The sequence below is a fragment of the Trachinotus anak genome, unplaced genomic scaffold, assembly GCF_046630095.1.
Source record: "Trachinotus anak isolate AG129_WGS33_773 ecotype Australia unplaced genomic scaffold, CSIRO_AGI_Tana_v1 ptg000010l, whole genome shotgun sequence".
Lineage (NCBI taxonomy): Eukaryota > Metazoa > Chordata > Actinopteri > Carangiformes > Carangidae > Trachinotus > Trachinotus anak.
Window position 1 is genome coordinate 5,027,501 of NW_027273861.1, and position 16,231 is coordinate 5,043,731.

The window sequence follows — 16,231 nt, forward strand, 5'->3', positions numbered from 1 at the left end:
GTGAACACATACAGTGTGAGAAACCTGTGAGAAATCTGTAACCAGAAAGACACACAGTCAGCACTAACAGCTACAACACTGCAGAGAGAAAAACCCACCCTCTCCAGATCCTGTCGCAGGTGCATGAACATCCGCATGCGTGTGTGGATGCTGTCCTCCTGAGGCTGCAGCACCAGGTTCTCCTCCTCCTCTTTAGGGGGCAGCAGAGCTTTGTTAAAGTTACTTTTCCTCTTCAGCTTCCAGTACTGATAGATGAAGTCTGCTAAGCGCTCTGGGAGCCCGAGGGCCTGGGCCAGCTCCTCCAGCTGGATTAGAGTGTAGAACTCCTCCTCCAGCTCCTGCAGTCTCTGTGCCCGCTGGCCCACCTTCCCTGCCTCACCAGGGGGTTTAGAGCGAGCTGGGCTCAGGCTCGCCTCCCCGGCTTTGGATTTACTGTGCTTGAGGCAGTAAGACTTGAACTTGACTTCATCCCCTTCATCCAAGATGGTCTTCATCTCCAGGCTGTGCTCAAAGGCACATGTCACATGGAAAGGAGTGGTGCAGTTCTTTACAGAGCACTGAGCACAGAGAGGGAAAATTGGTTATTATGTTTATGTGAACCACAACCCAATTACTGGGAATAACAAGATTACAGCAAGAGCAGGATTTAAGCATTTACATATTTTGAAGAAACCTAATTTTTCTGGAAACTTGAGTTTACATGATTTGTTCATAACTCGATTACTGTGTGGAGGGTTAGTGTTAGTGAAAGGAAAATATATGAGTAGTGCTGCGAAGTAAAAGAAAACCAAGGAGGCACTTATGATGATTAATCGTCATCTTGATGACCTCACACAGCAGCTTAAAGGAAAAGTTTAACATTATGGGAAAGTTAGATGAGAAGACAGATACTACTCTCATGTCTGTACAGTGAACTTGAAGCTACAAGTAGCTTAGCATAAAGACTGGAAACAAGGGGGAAAACAGCTAGCATGGCTAAAAGTAAGAAAATCTGACCACCGGCACATCTACAGTTTTTTTTTTTTTTTTAATCTGTACAAACAGTGAGGTTTTACAGGCACTGATGTGAGAGACTCCACATTTCCAGTCTTTCTGCTAAACTAAGCTGCTGGTTGTAGCTTCACATTTAACTTAGAGAGATGAGAGTGGAATCAATCTTCTCATCCAGGTCACAGCGTGTGAATGATATGATATATGATGTATGTAACATGTGATATATCACCATCCCGTCCCGTCCGTTAGCGAGCTTTACTGTCACTAGCATGTGTCACATGAGTTCTCTCACAGACGGTTTCTTTGTTGTTCTTTTAAAGGGGCTGTTTGGAAGTTTTCTCTGCTGCTGGACGTGGAGCAGATGGTGGTGATTGTCACTTGACAAGAGCCATCGTTTACAAGACCAGAGGTTACAATACAGCCACTGAGCAGCGCTACATCTTCAGGCAGACTGGAGGCTGCAATGAGTCGCTATTGGAAAATGACGAGACAAACTGTGGCTAGCAGATTAGCATGCTAACTGTAGTTGAAGAAAAGATGTGATTGAGACAAGAGTTAACATTGGTGTTGCTTCCCACCTCTGGAGACAGCTGTGGGTGAGTAAAGGAATTAAATTTGATGCTGAACTCACAACATTTCCTCCAGGCTGGTGAGTAAACAGATGCTAATGCTAATGTTGTCTTCGTAGCAATACAAACTTAGCTCCGTTAAGAAAAGTTGAAACATGTCCCGGGGTTTTTCTGTCCATGCACTGAGCTTAATCTCCTACTGTTTTCTCTTTACTATCTTTACTAAATCTGAGCAACTCATTCTCAGCAATAATTGTCTTGTTAGCGTTTAACAACAACAACAACAACAACAACAACAACAGCGCCACTTGCTGAATACAACCACAACCCTAAACAGGGTAAAAGGGTGCAGAATATAGATGAAAAAAGTATTAATGCACAAGAGCAGTGTGACAAGTTTAGTTTTTTGTACTTTTTTCCACCGAACTCGTCAGTATTAGAATCTGTGACCACCACAGCCTCCAGCTCTTTTAAGGAGCTGGAAAAAAAGAAACTTGTTGGCGAAATAAAAAGAAAATTCAGAAATGCTTAACATGTGTTTTCACACTGTAGGTTTTGTACAGATAAAACAAACAAGATATAAGTGTTGATTAGTGAGTTTCAGGGATGGTGTTCAGTGCATTTGTTACACTTCAGATAGAGTCAAGCTCGCGGTTGTTTCCCGTCTTTAGGCTTTATAGCCAAAGCGAACAAGCTGCTGGCTGTAGTTTCACATCCAGCACAGATATGAATCATCCTCATCTAACTCTGCTTGAAAACTACTGAGTGTGTTTCTAAAAACGTAGAGAAAATAAGAACTCTGCAGATGGTGAATATTTGATACTTTTTTTGGGGGGCATGACTTTTACTGAACAGAGTTAAGGTTGACTCTTCAATAACTGATACTGTGTTGTTCTGGTGATATTACTAGTGACTGCACAGGATCCACACTCACCTGGATACATGCACCTGTCTTCAGTTTACACAGACTGCAGATGAGAGACCAGCGGCTGGGTGGGATGTGGGAGACTTTGGTGATGGGCTCCATCCTCTCAGGACAAGCGATGCTCACCTACAGAGCAGCAGGAGAGGACATTTTAACACTGTTAGTGTGGAACTGCTCACAGAGGCCAAAGGTAGAGCAGAGGACATTTGTGCTTGTGTATTTACCTCTGGAATCCACAGGGCACAGCTCACATGTGCCCACTTGGTGCCTTCACGCGTCGCCTTCATGGCCCCGCCCTTCTGGGGACACAAAAGGCACTGCGGGTCGAGGCCGAGGACACACGTCCTACACAGCCAGTTTCCAACAGGCACTTTGACTATGCCGTAGCAGGCCTGTGGGGAGACCAGCGTTCAGGAAACAGTAAATAGACTGAACTTCAACAGCGCATTTCTTTTCATCTACCAGTCTGTGACAGTTGATGCTTAACCGACACATTCACTAGGAGATTATTTTCCTAAAATTAATTATGAAAATGTGCCTTTGCCAGTTCTGCCAGCTGTATTCAAATGTTTGTATCTGAATGCTAGCACAAGAGCTAACCCTCATTTTCATCATTCATTACTATAAACTAATATATAAGGCAGAACTCCTGCCTCATGTTATCTGCTCAACAGCGAAAATAAAGTACTCACTCTAATTTAAGACATAAGACAGAATCAATAAATAAATCAAATATCACTGATCAATGTTTTTGGTCACTTGAATTTCAATATCCACTGTATATTCTAACTGGATAATCTCTGTGTTTACAGTGTACATCAGTTTTCTTTTGTGTTTTTCATTCATTACAATATTTTTAAGCAGCCACTCTTAAACAATCAGAATATTAACTAGTGACCGCAGAGTTGTCACTACACCCATGTCTTCTGTTAAATATCTGATTGATCAGGCGACTGACTGTGTCGCTCACATGTGGCCTGTAGGTTGGATTGTTTACCTGATGGACACAGATGTTGCACTTGTCACAGAACACCATGTCATTCCCCTCCTCGCTGTCGGGGGAGCGGCACACGTCGCAGATCACGTCCTCGTCGTACTCGATCCCCAGACCCTCCACCGTCTCGATGGCATGGTTCATGTTGTCATGGCACTGTCTCTCCAGGGCTTCCATGGTGCGCTCCATTGTTAGCTCGTCTATGGGCTCCTCCCCTGTCAGGACATCATGAGTTCAAATCTTAATGCTCTTAGTTCTGTCTCGGGAGGACAGACGTGAGCAGCTGCAGATATAAACTGTCACTGGGTTGACACAATGGGAATTTTAAGATGGATTATCCCTCTGCGATCCTGCTCCTTACCCGTGCGGTCGAGCTCTCGGTTGAGCGCCTGCAGCCAGTAGAGGTCCATGTCGTCCAGATCGTAGCGACACATGGCCTCTGCCAGCTCTTTGATGTTTACATAACCTGGTTCCGCTGACTCCTGGCAAGAGCACTGGACGTACTTCCTCTGGTGGCTGTACAGGACTTCCTTGGACTTCTCTGCAATAATTCTGAACAGAGAGGACCAACATCTGTCAGAATGGCTCTTCAAACGTTGACATAAATATATGAAACGGTTGGTTTATCAGCAGCGTAGTAACAGAGCCGGTGTTACCTGACTGACGGCTCTGGGATGGTGTCCGGACTTGCTGGTACCTGGACCCCCTTCTCCCACTCCTGCTTCCAGGTGTCTGCCAGCAGGTAGTAGTCCTCTGGGGAGACATGGTGGGAGTCTGGCAGCTTCATGGCACTGATCAGGTCTTTTCTGAACACCTGTAGGAGAGCGGGGAGAGGCCGGGACACACAGTCAGTCTGATGCTGATCCTCACAACACAGGACACTGAGCCTGACGGCGGTGGGAACTTACTTCAGCCGGTTTCTTCGGGTTGGAGGCGGGGGTTCCAGGTTTACTGCCATACTTGTTGGACGAGCAGAAGGAGGTTGAGGGACCTAAATAAAGAAAGAGGATGGTCAAAAAAATGAAGTGGAGAAAATAAAATACAGTTCAGGCTGTGGGGTCTCCCGGGCAGATGACTCACTCTCATTGTCAGAACTGTCGCTGCTGCTTAAAGACCTGAGACGTTTCATCCTGTAACATCCTGCAGAGCAGAAGAAGAGATGAAACGCTTCAAAACACAGTAAAGAAGACAGTTTAAGATTGTCGAAAATAATTTTTAAATAATTCAAGTAACTACTTCAAAAAATCTTTTTTCCCTGAACCAGGTACAGAGACGACAGTTACTCACCATAAATTTCAAATTGAAAAGCATGCTAGTGGTTTCCTCTGATAAACAATAAACCCTTCACCGCTTAATGTCATACCTGCAAATAAGAAATACAGGTGAGTCCAGTAAACAGATCAACAATAAGCATCTGTTCTGTCTACATGCACGATACCACTGAGGATCTATGGTGACTCCACTCCGCTGGGCCTCTGTTTGCTGAAGACTAATGTCTGGCCTGAAATCTTGCAACCAAATGTCCAGTTTACTGACCTACTAACAGTGTCAGTGAATAATTAAAATCATCGATAATTGATTTTTTTAGCATTGATATTTCAGTTGGACACCACAAGTCCACACTATGTGCTATTAACATTTTAAAATACTTAAGGAGTCCAACTTAGCGTAGCCCTAAATACAGTACTACACTGTTTCAACGGACAGGACATGCCTCACATTCCTCATGAGGACAGGAGGGGGTGGGAGGGGAGAGGAGCTAAAGCCAAACCCACTCCATACCATAGTGTAAGTACAAAAATCTACGAGCTGCTGGTTACTAGTTACAGAGACTAAACTACGTCTGTAGATCTCGTTCAGTTTGACCTCACTGACTCCACTCTGTAAAGCCTCACTATTATTCCAGGATGTTTCTTCACTGAAGCTCAATGCTATTTTTAAGATGAAGTCGCACAGCACAAACACACCACAGTACACTGTGTGTTCACCTCCACAGCAGAGCCTGCTGGAGCTGCACTCAGAGGACCTGGCATCTGCCACTGACACGAGTGTTTCCATCTCTGAACACAGCAGACTGTGTGTGTTCACTTACTTCAGGCCGTTTGAGCTTCAAAAACGATTTAAACGACAAAACAATTTTTTATTTTATATCAATCAATCTGTTGGCTCATTCATTTTATCTCTAATTAAGATAAAACACAGAGATTGTGTGCAGAACTAAAGAAAACCAAAGAATTAATATTTAGACAAATATATAATTTTCCCAAATCCCTGAGGTTTGTGTCACTGGTCTCACCACTGTCCTGCTTCCATTCAGTGTTGTCAGGACTATGTTAGGTTATTATCAAATCTGTTGATGAATAGAAAATGAATCTGCAACTATTTTAATTAAATGCAAGTAATTTTAAAAGTAAAAAACATTTATTGGTTCGAGCTTCTCAAATGTGTGGATTTGCTTCTTGTCTGTTTTATATGATTGTAAACTGAATATCTTTGATCAGACAAAACTCTGGGCTTTCTGGAAATTTGTGCTATGAACTAAGAACTCGAGGAAACGCAGAGCACATTTTTTATAATAAAAATACTCGAAGGCTGCAGCCTTAAAATACTATGTTGTACTTGTGTCTTACTTCAGTGATGGTGATCAGTTTGACATTTTACATTGTCAGTTTAGGCTAGAAAAATATTGTTCAGATGACAAACATGGATAAACTCAGTTCAGTATGTTTTACCATTGTCTAAGCAGTCTTTTGCTCGTTGGAGACAGCTGATTTAACAGGAAGTGTTGGCAGAGGCAGAAAATACTGCAGGACCACCACAATGCAAGTTATAACTGCACTCCTGGTTTGCTGATACTGCTATAAACGTTAATGTCATTACAACTTGGAGCAGGAATCTCCACTCAAACAAAGACTGGGTCACCAGAGGTCTGCACACTGAGAAAGCCTGAGAGCGACCCCCTGCTATCTCCTCACATACACATACAATACAAGCTGGTGGGGGGGGCTGCAGGCTGTGAATATGCACGGATATGACGTCATAATGTTCACAAACCGTGGATATAACAGGAACACTGACCAAACTGCGCCTTGTTTACATTTCTCTCCTCACATATTGTTTAATCCTACATGTGGCGGTGTTAGCTGTGATTAGACTGAGCTACACGCAGACTGGAGGCTTTCACAAAAATAAACCGTGAACAACCAAGTGCCTGCCCTGCCCATAGAGCCTCGTTGGCGCCAAACACGCACACGCACACACACACACACACACACACACAGGGGCCTGGAGTGGGCTGCACTGCAGGCTGTGGTGAAATCAAACATGGGCGCCACCATCGTACAAAGATGTCACTTCCTACAGCCATTAAGGCGAATATTTGCTCCGCCGGGTTCATTGTTAAACGTAAAGAGCCAGAAACACGTTGATTTCACATGCATGTCGCCCAGAGGCGGGAGGAGTGCTGTGGAGGCAGGGGAGCAGCAGGCCCCGTGGCCTGGATAAACCATCCAGGGCAAATCCTGGCACCCTGAGCCCCACTGAACACACGGGCATATTGTTCACATTTCTCCCGTCTTACCTTCAGACCAAGCGCTGCTGGCCGCTGTACTCCACCCACATGTCCGTCCAGACAACACTTCAAACGTACACCCAGAAGACAGAGGCTCCGGTTCTTGGTGCAGATTAAATTTAGTTTCTTGTATCCCACCTCAGTGGGAATCTCCAGGGTTGCAATCTGTCCACCACCACGGCACAACAGCTCTATTGTACCGCGCGTCCCGCCGGGTCCTAAACCCCGCCGACTTCCCTCCATCCTGGGTGCGCTCGATTTGTCCACGGGCGTTAACCTCTATTCATACACCACGGAAACAATGGCAACAACCAAGTCCTGAACACGACTGATTTTCAATAAGCAGTCACTGGTGTGCTTTCAGATATTCTACTGTTTTAATGTTACTCATTTTATAAAGACAGGGCGTCATTAAGTGTAGGAACAACAAATTACAGACAGATGTACATTCATAAAGACGTTGCTCTACAAAACCAGTATGCTCCAATACAAAAGGATTATGAATACAAAAGTACACCACAAGAAATCCCTATGGATATTTTCTCAAAGGCAACTGTACAAAACTGTTTGATCTCCCAGGCTAATTATAGATTTACTTAAATCTGCAATGTGCAGTCCAGCTGTTATCCATGGACTGGAATAGTTTATAGTAAGTCAAATTGTTAATTAACTCACCAATTCCAAACCCCATGACTCACCCTGAATGTGGACTGTGTTTTCTGTTAAAAAAAAAAAAAAAAAAATCTCTAGTATTTAAACAATGTGCGTCTACAGCATCACCAGGGGGAATAATTTACTAATCTGACGAGTGATGTTCCAATAGCTTAAAACCAGACAAACCACAGCGCACACACAGCGTCAGACAGGAGTAGTTACATTTACAGCTCGTTCAAACATTTTAAATCACTCAAATTGAACATTTAGGCCAAAAAACAACAGGCTGATCAGGTTACAAAAGGGATCCAGAATGTTTCCCCTGACCTTGTTGCCAGTTTCTCATATAATATATTCTCTCTTTTTTTGTAACTGGCAAACCTAAAACCAAGTGAATGTGCTGAAGATTGTTACAAAACTACCTAAACCAGGAGACAATGTACTATATTGTGATTATAACTGGTTGTTACCCTAATTGGCTCATGTTTGTCAGTCCACAACCATTATCACACAACTTTCTTTCAATCATCCAATCAGTTTAAAATCAAATTAAAGTCACACAAAGAAACTTTTACTAAAAAATATAATGAAGAACATTAATTTGTTTCTATACAAAAACATTGAGTAAAGTATAAAACAAATATTACAAAATATAAAAAAAAAAAAACAAAAAAAAAAAACTGAACTGATCACATGAATTTCTTACATCAAGATCCAGCATTTTACACGTTTACACCTTTAGTGTAAACACAACTACTGAACGCAAGACTCATTCAACAACCTTTCATAATTCACTTTGGTCTAGCAGATGTCAATAAGGTGTTATCATACCTATCGTACCTACACAACATGTTTCAAATATACACAGTATCTAAACCACATACACAAATAAATCCTTACAGGAAATAAAAATATGATTTATAAATAAAGTATTTTCCTTCAGGCATTCTTGTGCTCATGTTTTTTTTCCACTGCATCTATGGTTTCAGACAGTAATTAAGAACAAAACTTTACACTAAAATGAATTACATTTACAGCAAAGACCTACATTCACATTCAGTAAAGCAACAGGATTATCAAATACATTCATAGAAATATAAATATTCACAGCAACTAATGGATGTTAAGTGGTTTACAGCAAATGATCTGGATGATGGGGGGGGGGGTGAATCTAGTCTGCAGACTCATAGTTGATGAACTGAATTGTTTTATCCAAGGCTTTATCAAACACAGTCCTTAATATTTTCCATTCCTACCTATTTATTTTTAAGAATGAAAAGAGGCAAATAATCAAACACCACTCGTATTCAACCTGAGCTGCGTGGTGGAGAGGTTTAGAAATTCAGATTCAATGTCTGATGAGCCGTTTGTTTCAGTACGTACTCATTCACAAGCCCATCTGCATGTCGGCAAAGTTGAAGAAGCTGTCCACGTCTCGAGAAGACGTATTTTTGTTATCAGAGACAAAAACCTGTGGAAATAAAACATGACATAAAATATTCTAAGCTTCTGGGAATATTTCTCTTGACGAAGTGAATCTACTTGTGTGAAACTATAAAAGACAAACAGTGTGATTACCTTGGTGCCACTGAACACGTCATTGGCGATGTTCTTACAGGCTTCCACAACTCCGTCACCATTCAGCTCCAGGGCAATCACAGGGCCTTGAGTGGTAAGATAAGAAAGTCATAATCCTACAGCACAATAACAGTACAGCAGCTACGACTCCACAGCTAAACACAGGCCTCACTCCTCTGTGCCAAATCCTATTATATTTAAAGACACTACAGTTAGGAAACAGTAAGTGCTTACTAGTGAAATTGGCATCATGAAGATTTCCGGTATTAACTACCTAATTTGAATGCTGATTCAGATGATTTCTGCAATGTACAAATTGGTTCTGGAAAACTAGTCGTCAGCAGTGTTGCCATAATAAAAATCATGTCAGCATATTGCTTCTGGAAAGAGGGAACAGTTTCTTTCAAGTATTCGGTTGGAATCCAAAAGAAACACAACAGAATGAGTGGCTGTTAAGATAACAGTCATCATTAATAGCAACCAACCAACTGCTCCCATTTAGACATTTAAAAACACACAGTGCTTATTTCACTGTGTTCTACTACTGTAACATGTACAACACAACTTGTTATTCTCATCAAAGGCAGAGCATGAACGTGTTGTAGCTTTCAGTCTAATGAAACAGCTTTGGCAGATAAGGTCTAACAGACCTGGCCAAGTTCCTGAGCAGCTCATATTTTGGACCAACTACAACAAAACAAGAATGATCCCAAATAAAGGGAAAATTACCTTTGGTGATCCACTCCACAAGATCCTCTGCACTGTTCTGAAACACCCTCTTCACATCTTCAGGTCGCATTGAGACTTCCTTCGTCTGGATCAGCACAAAACCTTTAGCAGTCACCTGTGCAAACCAGATTTAAAAAAAGTTAGATTTAAAGAAACCTCCATGTCCACACCCACAGGAGATAAACTGTGGAGACGTGTCTTGCAACAAGACTTCTTTACTGTCCCACACGTGGATCCAGCCTCAGGCTTATGTGATGGAGTAATGCATATTTTGGCACAAACATAAGTGGAATGTTCATTTAACAACACAGCCATTTTAGGATGGTAACTTAGCATGTCGGCTGAATACTCAGAGAATATTGAGGATATATTTTTTAATTAATATTTATAAATTTATATTTTTAAATCTAAATATATTTAAATGCAATATAGACTATTTCCAGTAAAGAAATGCTGATGCAAATGCTGTGGTCACACAGTTTGAGATCTGAAAAAAAATCCACACATTTAACATATGCAGATGTAACAGTCTCAGCTGAGGACAAACCAACACTTTAAACTCAAAGTCACAAATGTTCAGAAGAAATAATTGGGTGGTTTGATAAGACATGTTATCTCGACTCTGCTCTCTTGGCTGACATTAACACAAGCTTCAGTGGTGATGCAACTCATTCGATTTGGCTGATGACCAGCTTCAGATTATTCTGTTTGTTTGGGATTACTCCCAGAGGTTAAAGCTTGATTAGATTACCTCAGTGTTTAACTTCATTTATGGTTCGGTGTTAAACCACTGTTCCTTCTACAAAATGGTGCTGGTTTGATAGTTAACACTGTGGTTTTGCTCTTATTTTGGATTCATTCTGCAACATTTTTTATGACAGTTAAAACATGAATAACTTCACCCATGCTTTTATAAATGTGTTGTCACTAAGCTGTTTGAACTCCCAGTCACATTACCACCACCATTTTTCCATTCACATACAAACACTTCCTCCTTTAACCAGCACTTTGTAACCCATGTTGTTTAACTAAGCTAAACCTCTTTACACTCTCACCTCATCAATCAGTTTGCGGGCATTTGCAGTGGTGTACTCTCCAGCAAAGAAAACAAAGAGGCAGGACTCTTCACTGTCCTTACGCCTCCCTCCCTTTGTCAGAGGCACAATGCTGCGTGCGGGGTCAGTGGAGATTCGCACCGACTTGAACTCAGACTCTGGGTCTGGGGCTGGTACAAAATCCAGAACCGCTGAAGCCTCTGGCAACAGGCTCCAGTTGTTCTCTCCAGACACTGGCGTGAAGTCGTGGATGTTGCTCCAGTTGTTGTTGAATATGCTGAGCCCGGCGTCCTTGAAGTGGAAGGCCAGCTCAGGATAGAAGTACTGAAAGCAGCCAAACTTCATACTGGTAGATGACTCGATGATAGGCTGAGTGGCACAGCACAAGAACACCTCCATCTTTTTACAGTCCCGTGTGCGAAACTGCTGACAGGCCACCACACACTTGATGTCTTTGCAGTCTCTGAAAAACACACTGCCCTTGACAGGTCCAAGAACAATGCGGCAATTGACACAGTCGTCGATGGTGATAGTCGCCGAGTGGTCGAACACGTAGATGTTGCAGTTCTCACACTCTTGGATGACAAACTGTTGCCCGTTCAGTTTGCCAGAAAGGCGGCCCACGGTGACATCTTTGAGCCCGGTCAGCATGTAGTCTTTGGGATCAACCTGTGCAAACAGAATGGGGACCAGGATGAGTATCTAAAATATATTTAGAGATGCCCCACATTTTTAACCACAGTAGTATCTGATATATTCCCACCTCTATAGTCTCATAACAACAGTGATATTTTGATAATAAACTTAGTGTAACCAGTGGAGTTCTGCGTTGTGTGATACTGCATAATTGACCCTGTTACATTAGCAGCAGAACATACAAGCTTTTCAGACATGCCAGCGCCAAATATAGATACGCATTTCCTTTATTTTTCAACAGAACTGCTTTGCGTGATATTTGATTCGACCCTGTTACCGTGCAGGCACGCATCAAGCCACGTCCAGACTCCACAACCGCACATCGCTTCATGTAGGGTATAATCTCGGTGAAACACGTTGAAGGTGGAACATTCAATGAGTCAAAACGGAAGTTGAACCACCGCTTGGTTAACGCCTTTTAAGTGTGGTCAGCTGTAGTGAACTACACAACGTTATGTTGTAATCCGATAAAGAGATAACGCTGGATACACGAAGTGAGAGAGGGAGAGAGAGGGCGAGGCTTTGAGCCTAGAACTCAAGAGTGTTGTCAATCTATAATTAGCGCTGCATGCATCCCCAGTTTAGTCAGGTATCAGTTCTGACATGAAACTGCATGTTCTGATCCATGCATGCCTCGATGTATTGCTGAGAACTGAATCTCGGCAAGTAAACAGTGTTCGTTTACCTTTACTGCTGCACCGCTCAGGAAATCAGTTCAGAAATACAAATATCGACATTAGATAACGTTACAGGTTGGTGCGACAGAGTCATTGACACCTTTGTAGATTTTAACATCGAACCACTGACGTTTCCGTTATACAAAACTATGTAGATGTTCATCTAGCCGTGAATTAAACCTTTAAATGTAGTTAGCTAACGGCACCTCGCGGAGAATGTACATTAGCTACCTGAAAGTGAGTGAACACACAAGTTAAGAGTGGTTAAGCAGCGGGCAAACTAAAGTTAGCTGGTAAAGAGCACCACTCGCCAGTAGATACCGGTTTGCTTTATTCGATCACTTTATCTGTGGTTTTGCAGGTCTGTATTACCTTCTCTCTTTTATCCCAGCTGTACTGCTTTGGAGCCTCGTCGGTGTTGTTGCCAAGGGGAACCGCGTTGCTTGTCGCCGTAGTTTCGACAGTCGTCGTCGTCGGTGTACGATCCTCTTTTTCGGATGACTTTCTCTTGGATTTCTTCGAAAAGAAACACCCCATTTTGTCTTGACAGGGGCGACCAGATTAGACAAGTTTTCTAGCCGTAACGTTGGCTTGGAGAACACGAGTAATGTGAGGCACAAGCTTACGTGCACTTTAGTTGACAAGATTTTTTTTAGCTTCCCGTTTTCCAGCTTGGTTTCACAACCAATCAGTACCGCGTTAGTCACGACAACAGCCAATCACAGGCCTGGACGCAGTGACGGGCTCCTGTGGAGGAGGCGTGCACTCGTGAGGCATTTGGGTACAAATACGAAAGAAATATCTTCAATCTGTTTTTTTTATAACATTGTATTGCATTTTATGGGCACGACTAAAATACAGATGTACAAGATAGTCTTTTTAAATCCAATTAAATGTGCCCACTTCGTGCAGCACATATGACTACATAATAGCTGCTATTTTAAGCACAACGTCGATTCATATGCAAAGAAGTTAAATCATTCTCCGCATCTTTATGTAAATGTATATTGGCAAAACACAATTACACGTTGCACAACACAAAGTAGGGTGCTCTCAGATTAGATTGAGCCAACCACCTTCATCGGTTTGTAGGAAGGAGGACCGCCCAGGTAAAATTGAATAGCCTAGCAATTCATTATCCAGAATAACCTGAACGCACCGCCATCTACACACTGGGCACACCCCTCTGAGTGTTATCTTTGTCCCAAGAAGCAGTTTATACAATTTTACCAGCTCATGTAAAATGTTTTATATAAAATAATACTATCAAGGGATGAAATAGCATGAATGAAAGTAGTGCCGAAATCATATAATGCCAGATAATGCAAATTTCCTGATCATCGTGCTGATATATGGGGGATTTTCTAAACACCAGCCAAGTTTATAACCAGGTTTAAGTTTCAGTTGTAGTTAAAAAGATCACCATGCACAAAAAAACCCGACAAATAACATGAAACCAAGTCAAACCAGACATCAGATTAGCTTGCAACTTAAGCCACGAGGACACTCTAATAATAGGTAATCCCCCATCATGCCTCTGTGAAAGATGCTCTAAAGCTTGGCCTTCCTGTACAACCCCTTTTCATTTTGTGTAACCATATATACAAGACAGAGTAAGTAGGTGGTGTGTGGTGAAGGCTCTATTAAAAGGTGCTTCTCAGTAGTACAGTGTGATGTGTTAGAGTTGCTGAGTGAGAAAGGAAAATAGCCTACTGACAGGATTAAAGATTAAATCACTGCTAAGGTAAGGATAACTTTCTTAAAGTCTGGTGAACATTTCCCCCGACTCTCTTTACCTCAAAAAACAGCTGTTTCTGCCAATCATTATGATGACAAATACTATGATAAAACAGCATCTTGTACACTGTGGTGACTTATTAACACCGCAACACTTTTTTCCTCCCAGGTGAGCATCAATGGCTGCAGTGGACCTCCTCACTTGGAACATATACAGGCACAAGGCATTTCTGGATTAACCTGTTATGGGGCCCCGGGGCTGTTGACCACCCCCTTCTCCTCCCACTCCCACTATCACCACCCTGTCTATACAGAGCAGCATTAGCATTCATTTGGAGATGTATGTCTGTCCATCTGAAGACAGTAAATCCAACAGTTGCTCTCTTTTTAGCTCAGTTTTTGTCTCTACCAGCTCCTGGGGGAAACAACAGACTCTTTAGCTGCTAAATGCTTCACTATGTTCAACAGCTAGTTGCTAACTTTATGTGTCATTTGGTGCTGACAGGCAGCATCCAATAGGTTAACCAGAGCATTTTCACTGAAAACAGCTGCCTGCTCCTGGAAAAGAGATTGATGAGAGCAGTGAATGTGAGCCAAAAAGGTAACGTAGCCTCAAAACCAAAAGCTGAAAGACACTGAAATAGACAGACAGACAGACAGACAGACTTTATTGATCCTGGGGGGGACAGTTATGTTACAGCAAGCTGGGAAAACAACAGTTAAAAATTAAAAATCGCAACTGCAGAATTGCAGTTGTGTAGAGCCAGATGCTGAATAAAAAACATATAAAATTAACAATATACACATCAAAAACATCATTAGATAAATTTAGAATAAGAATCTATATTTAATATTAACATCAGAAACAGAGTTAGTCAGAAATATGGTGTGCATTTTAAAAAAGGTTGGAGTGTAAGAAGAACTGTGCAAAATGACAGTGTATAATAAATGCAGTCAAAGTCTAATATTGGCAAATGGTATTGCAGCAGTATGTTCACCTGAGGTGAGCAGCTGTGGAAAATGAGCTCCTCTGTCTCTGCAGTGTGTCGTGGAGGGGATGGGAAGGACTGTCCATGAAGGAGAGCAGTTTGCTTAGTGACCTCCTGTCCCTCACTGGACCAAACATCTCCAGGTTCGGACCAAAGATGCCCCTGGCCTTGAGGATTGATCCTGCTGGCATGTCTGGCACAGACGCTGCTCCCCCAGCAGACCACAGCACAGTAGCTACCACTTATTACCAGAAACTTGTAGAAGATCTCCAGCATCTTGCTGCACCCATTAAAAGATCTGAGCTTCCTCAAAAAAGTGGAGTCAGCTCGTCCCCTTCTTGTACACAGTGTCAGTTGTTCAAGTTCACACCCAAGTGATAAATAATGGGTTTGGTCTCAGTTTTCTTCCTCCTAAAGTTGTTCTTTCCCACATTTAGGAGCAGATGATTCCTGCTGTTCCACTCCACAGATGTAGCACCAGTTTTCTGTACCCCAGTTCCTGCCTGTCTCTAAAACACTCTGCAGTGACTTTTGCAGTCTCCCCGACTGACTGGGGATCAGTACCATGAGATATCTGAAGGCATGTATAATGCCTGTGCTATCATAAACTGGATTACAGATATCTAAATGTATTATATCTCCTGAGATACTGAGAGCAGTGAGAGTGAACCGAAACAAGTTGCAGCCATAAAACAATGAGCTGTTTCATGTTTTGAAGTGAATTTCAGGATTTCCCCAAAGGATCAATACAGTGGTTATCTGTCTAAATCTCCACAGAGCTGAACGAAACTGCACAATCAGGGGTTCATTTCCGTGGGTTTGTCACTATAAATGACATCTGATATTTGATACATTATGTATGTATGATAAAAGTAGTTATTATTGCATCTTAATGGTCTGAGGTCATAGAGATGGCTTTCCCTTTTCACCCCCCCCCCCCCCCCCCCCCCCCCCCCCCTAACTGTGCCCCTCTGGTATAAACCCACCTCTCGCCACTACTCTCACTACCAAGGGCCACATTATCCAAAGCGGATATTCCCTCCTCCTTTTCTTGCAACAGGCTG

The 16,231-nt window shown here is 42.4% G+C and overlaps 2 protein-coding genes across 4 annotated transcripts in view; both read right to left on the reverse strand.

Moving 5' to 3' along the window:
* The window catches only part of jade3 (jade family PHD finger 3), a 9,428-nt gene extending 2,180 nt beyond the window's left edge, over positions 1–7,248 (reverse strand). The window contains exons 1-10 of one of the 2 annotated variants that reach the window (XM_071487074.1): positions 7,062–7,248; positions 4,769–4,844; positions 4,562–4,621; positions 4,390–4,472; positions 4,138–4,295; positions 3,843–4,033; positions 3,485–3,696; positions 2,712–2,879; positions 2,497–2,613; positions 99–557 (exon numbers count right to left, since the gene is read on the reverse strand). In XM_071487074.1, the coding sequence (XP_071343175.1) occupies positions 99–557; positions 2,497–2,613; positions 2,712–2,879; positions 3,485–3,696; positions 3,843–4,033; positions 4,138–4,295; positions 4,390–4,472; positions 4,562–4,610 (1,437 nt within the window). In that variant the 5' untranslated portion in view covers positions 4,611–4,621; positions 4,769–4,844; positions 7,062–7,248. The remainder of the gene's footprint in view (positions 1–98; positions 558–2,496; positions 2,614–2,711; positions 2,880–3,484; positions 3,697–3,842; positions 4,034–4,137; positions 4,296–4,389; positions 4,473–4,561; positions 4,622–4,768; positions 4,845–7,061) is intronic. The other variant, XM_071487077.1, reaches the window with a different exon arrangement.
* Positions 7,249–7,407: 159 nt separating this feature from the next.
* Positions 7,408–13,115, reverse strand: rp2 (RP2 activator of ARL3 GTPase). Of its 2 annotated transcripts, none has more exons than XM_071487082.1 (5): positions 12,814–13,115; positions 11,069–11,737; positions 10,014–10,128; positions 9,285–9,370; positions 7,408–9,177 (listed from the first exon to the last, which is right to left on the reverse strand). In XM_071487082.1, the coding sequence occupies exons 1-5, from the start codon at positions 12,976–12,978 to the stop codon at positions 9,094–9,096; spliced, it is 1,119 nt and encodes a 372-aa protein (XP_071343183.1). In that variant the 5' UTR covers positions 12,979–13,115; the 3' UTR covers positions 7,408–9,093. The 2 variants fall into 2 exon arrangements, with proteins under 2 accessions (XP_071343183.1, XP_071343184.1); XM_071487083.1 differs by lacking the exon at positions 12,814–13,115 and adding an exon at positions 12,042–12,241 and having other exon boundaries at positions 8,957–9,177.
* Positions 13,116–16,231: the final 3,116 nt, after the last annotated feature.